The sequence below is a fragment of the Nanorana parkeri genome, unplaced genomic scaffold (assembly GCF_000935625.1).
Source record: "Nanorana parkeri isolate BGI_ZX_2015 unplaced genomic scaffold, ASM93562v1 scaffold3505, whole genome shotgun sequence".
In the NCBI taxonomy this organism is placed as follows: domain Eukaryota; kingdom Metazoa; phylum Chordata; class Amphibia; order Anura; family Dicroglossidae; genus Nanorana; species Nanorana parkeri.
This window is the reverse complement of record NW_017309773.1, coordinates 35,236-35,492: the sequence shown is the minus strand read 5'-3', so window position 1 is coordinate 35,492 and position 257 is coordinate 35,236. Positions and strand designations below refer to the sequence as shown.

General features: G+C 52.1%; 1 protein-coding gene across 1 annotated transcript in view; it reads right to left on the bottom strand.

Moving 5' to 3' along the window:
- The window catches only part of MST1 (macrophage stimulating 1), a 24,584-nt gene that overhangs the window by 9,142 nt on the left and 15,185 nt on the right, over positions 1–257 (bottom strand). Inside the window, exon 6 of the mRNA XM_018575059.1 lies at positions 2–100. Coding sequence (XP_018430561.1) covers positions 2–100 — 99 coding nt within the window. The remainder of the gene's footprint in view (position 1; positions 101–257) is intronic.

Here is a 257-nt window from a genome sequence, read left to right as displayed (position 1 = left end):
CACGTTCTTGTCGGTGGTGTAGCACCACGGGCCCTCCGCATCCTTGTCTGGGTTCCGGCAATAATTCTCATCCAGACCGTTCTGAGCAGTTGGAAAGTATCTGCGTGAAAGTAAATGAAGATCCAATAGATACATTTATGAGCTACACAGGGGGAGGAGCCACACACACAAAGGGGAGGGACAAGATATTCAAGGGGAGGGGCCACACAGAAGAGGAATGACAGAGGGGTGAGGTATACAGGGGGAGGAGTCACAGG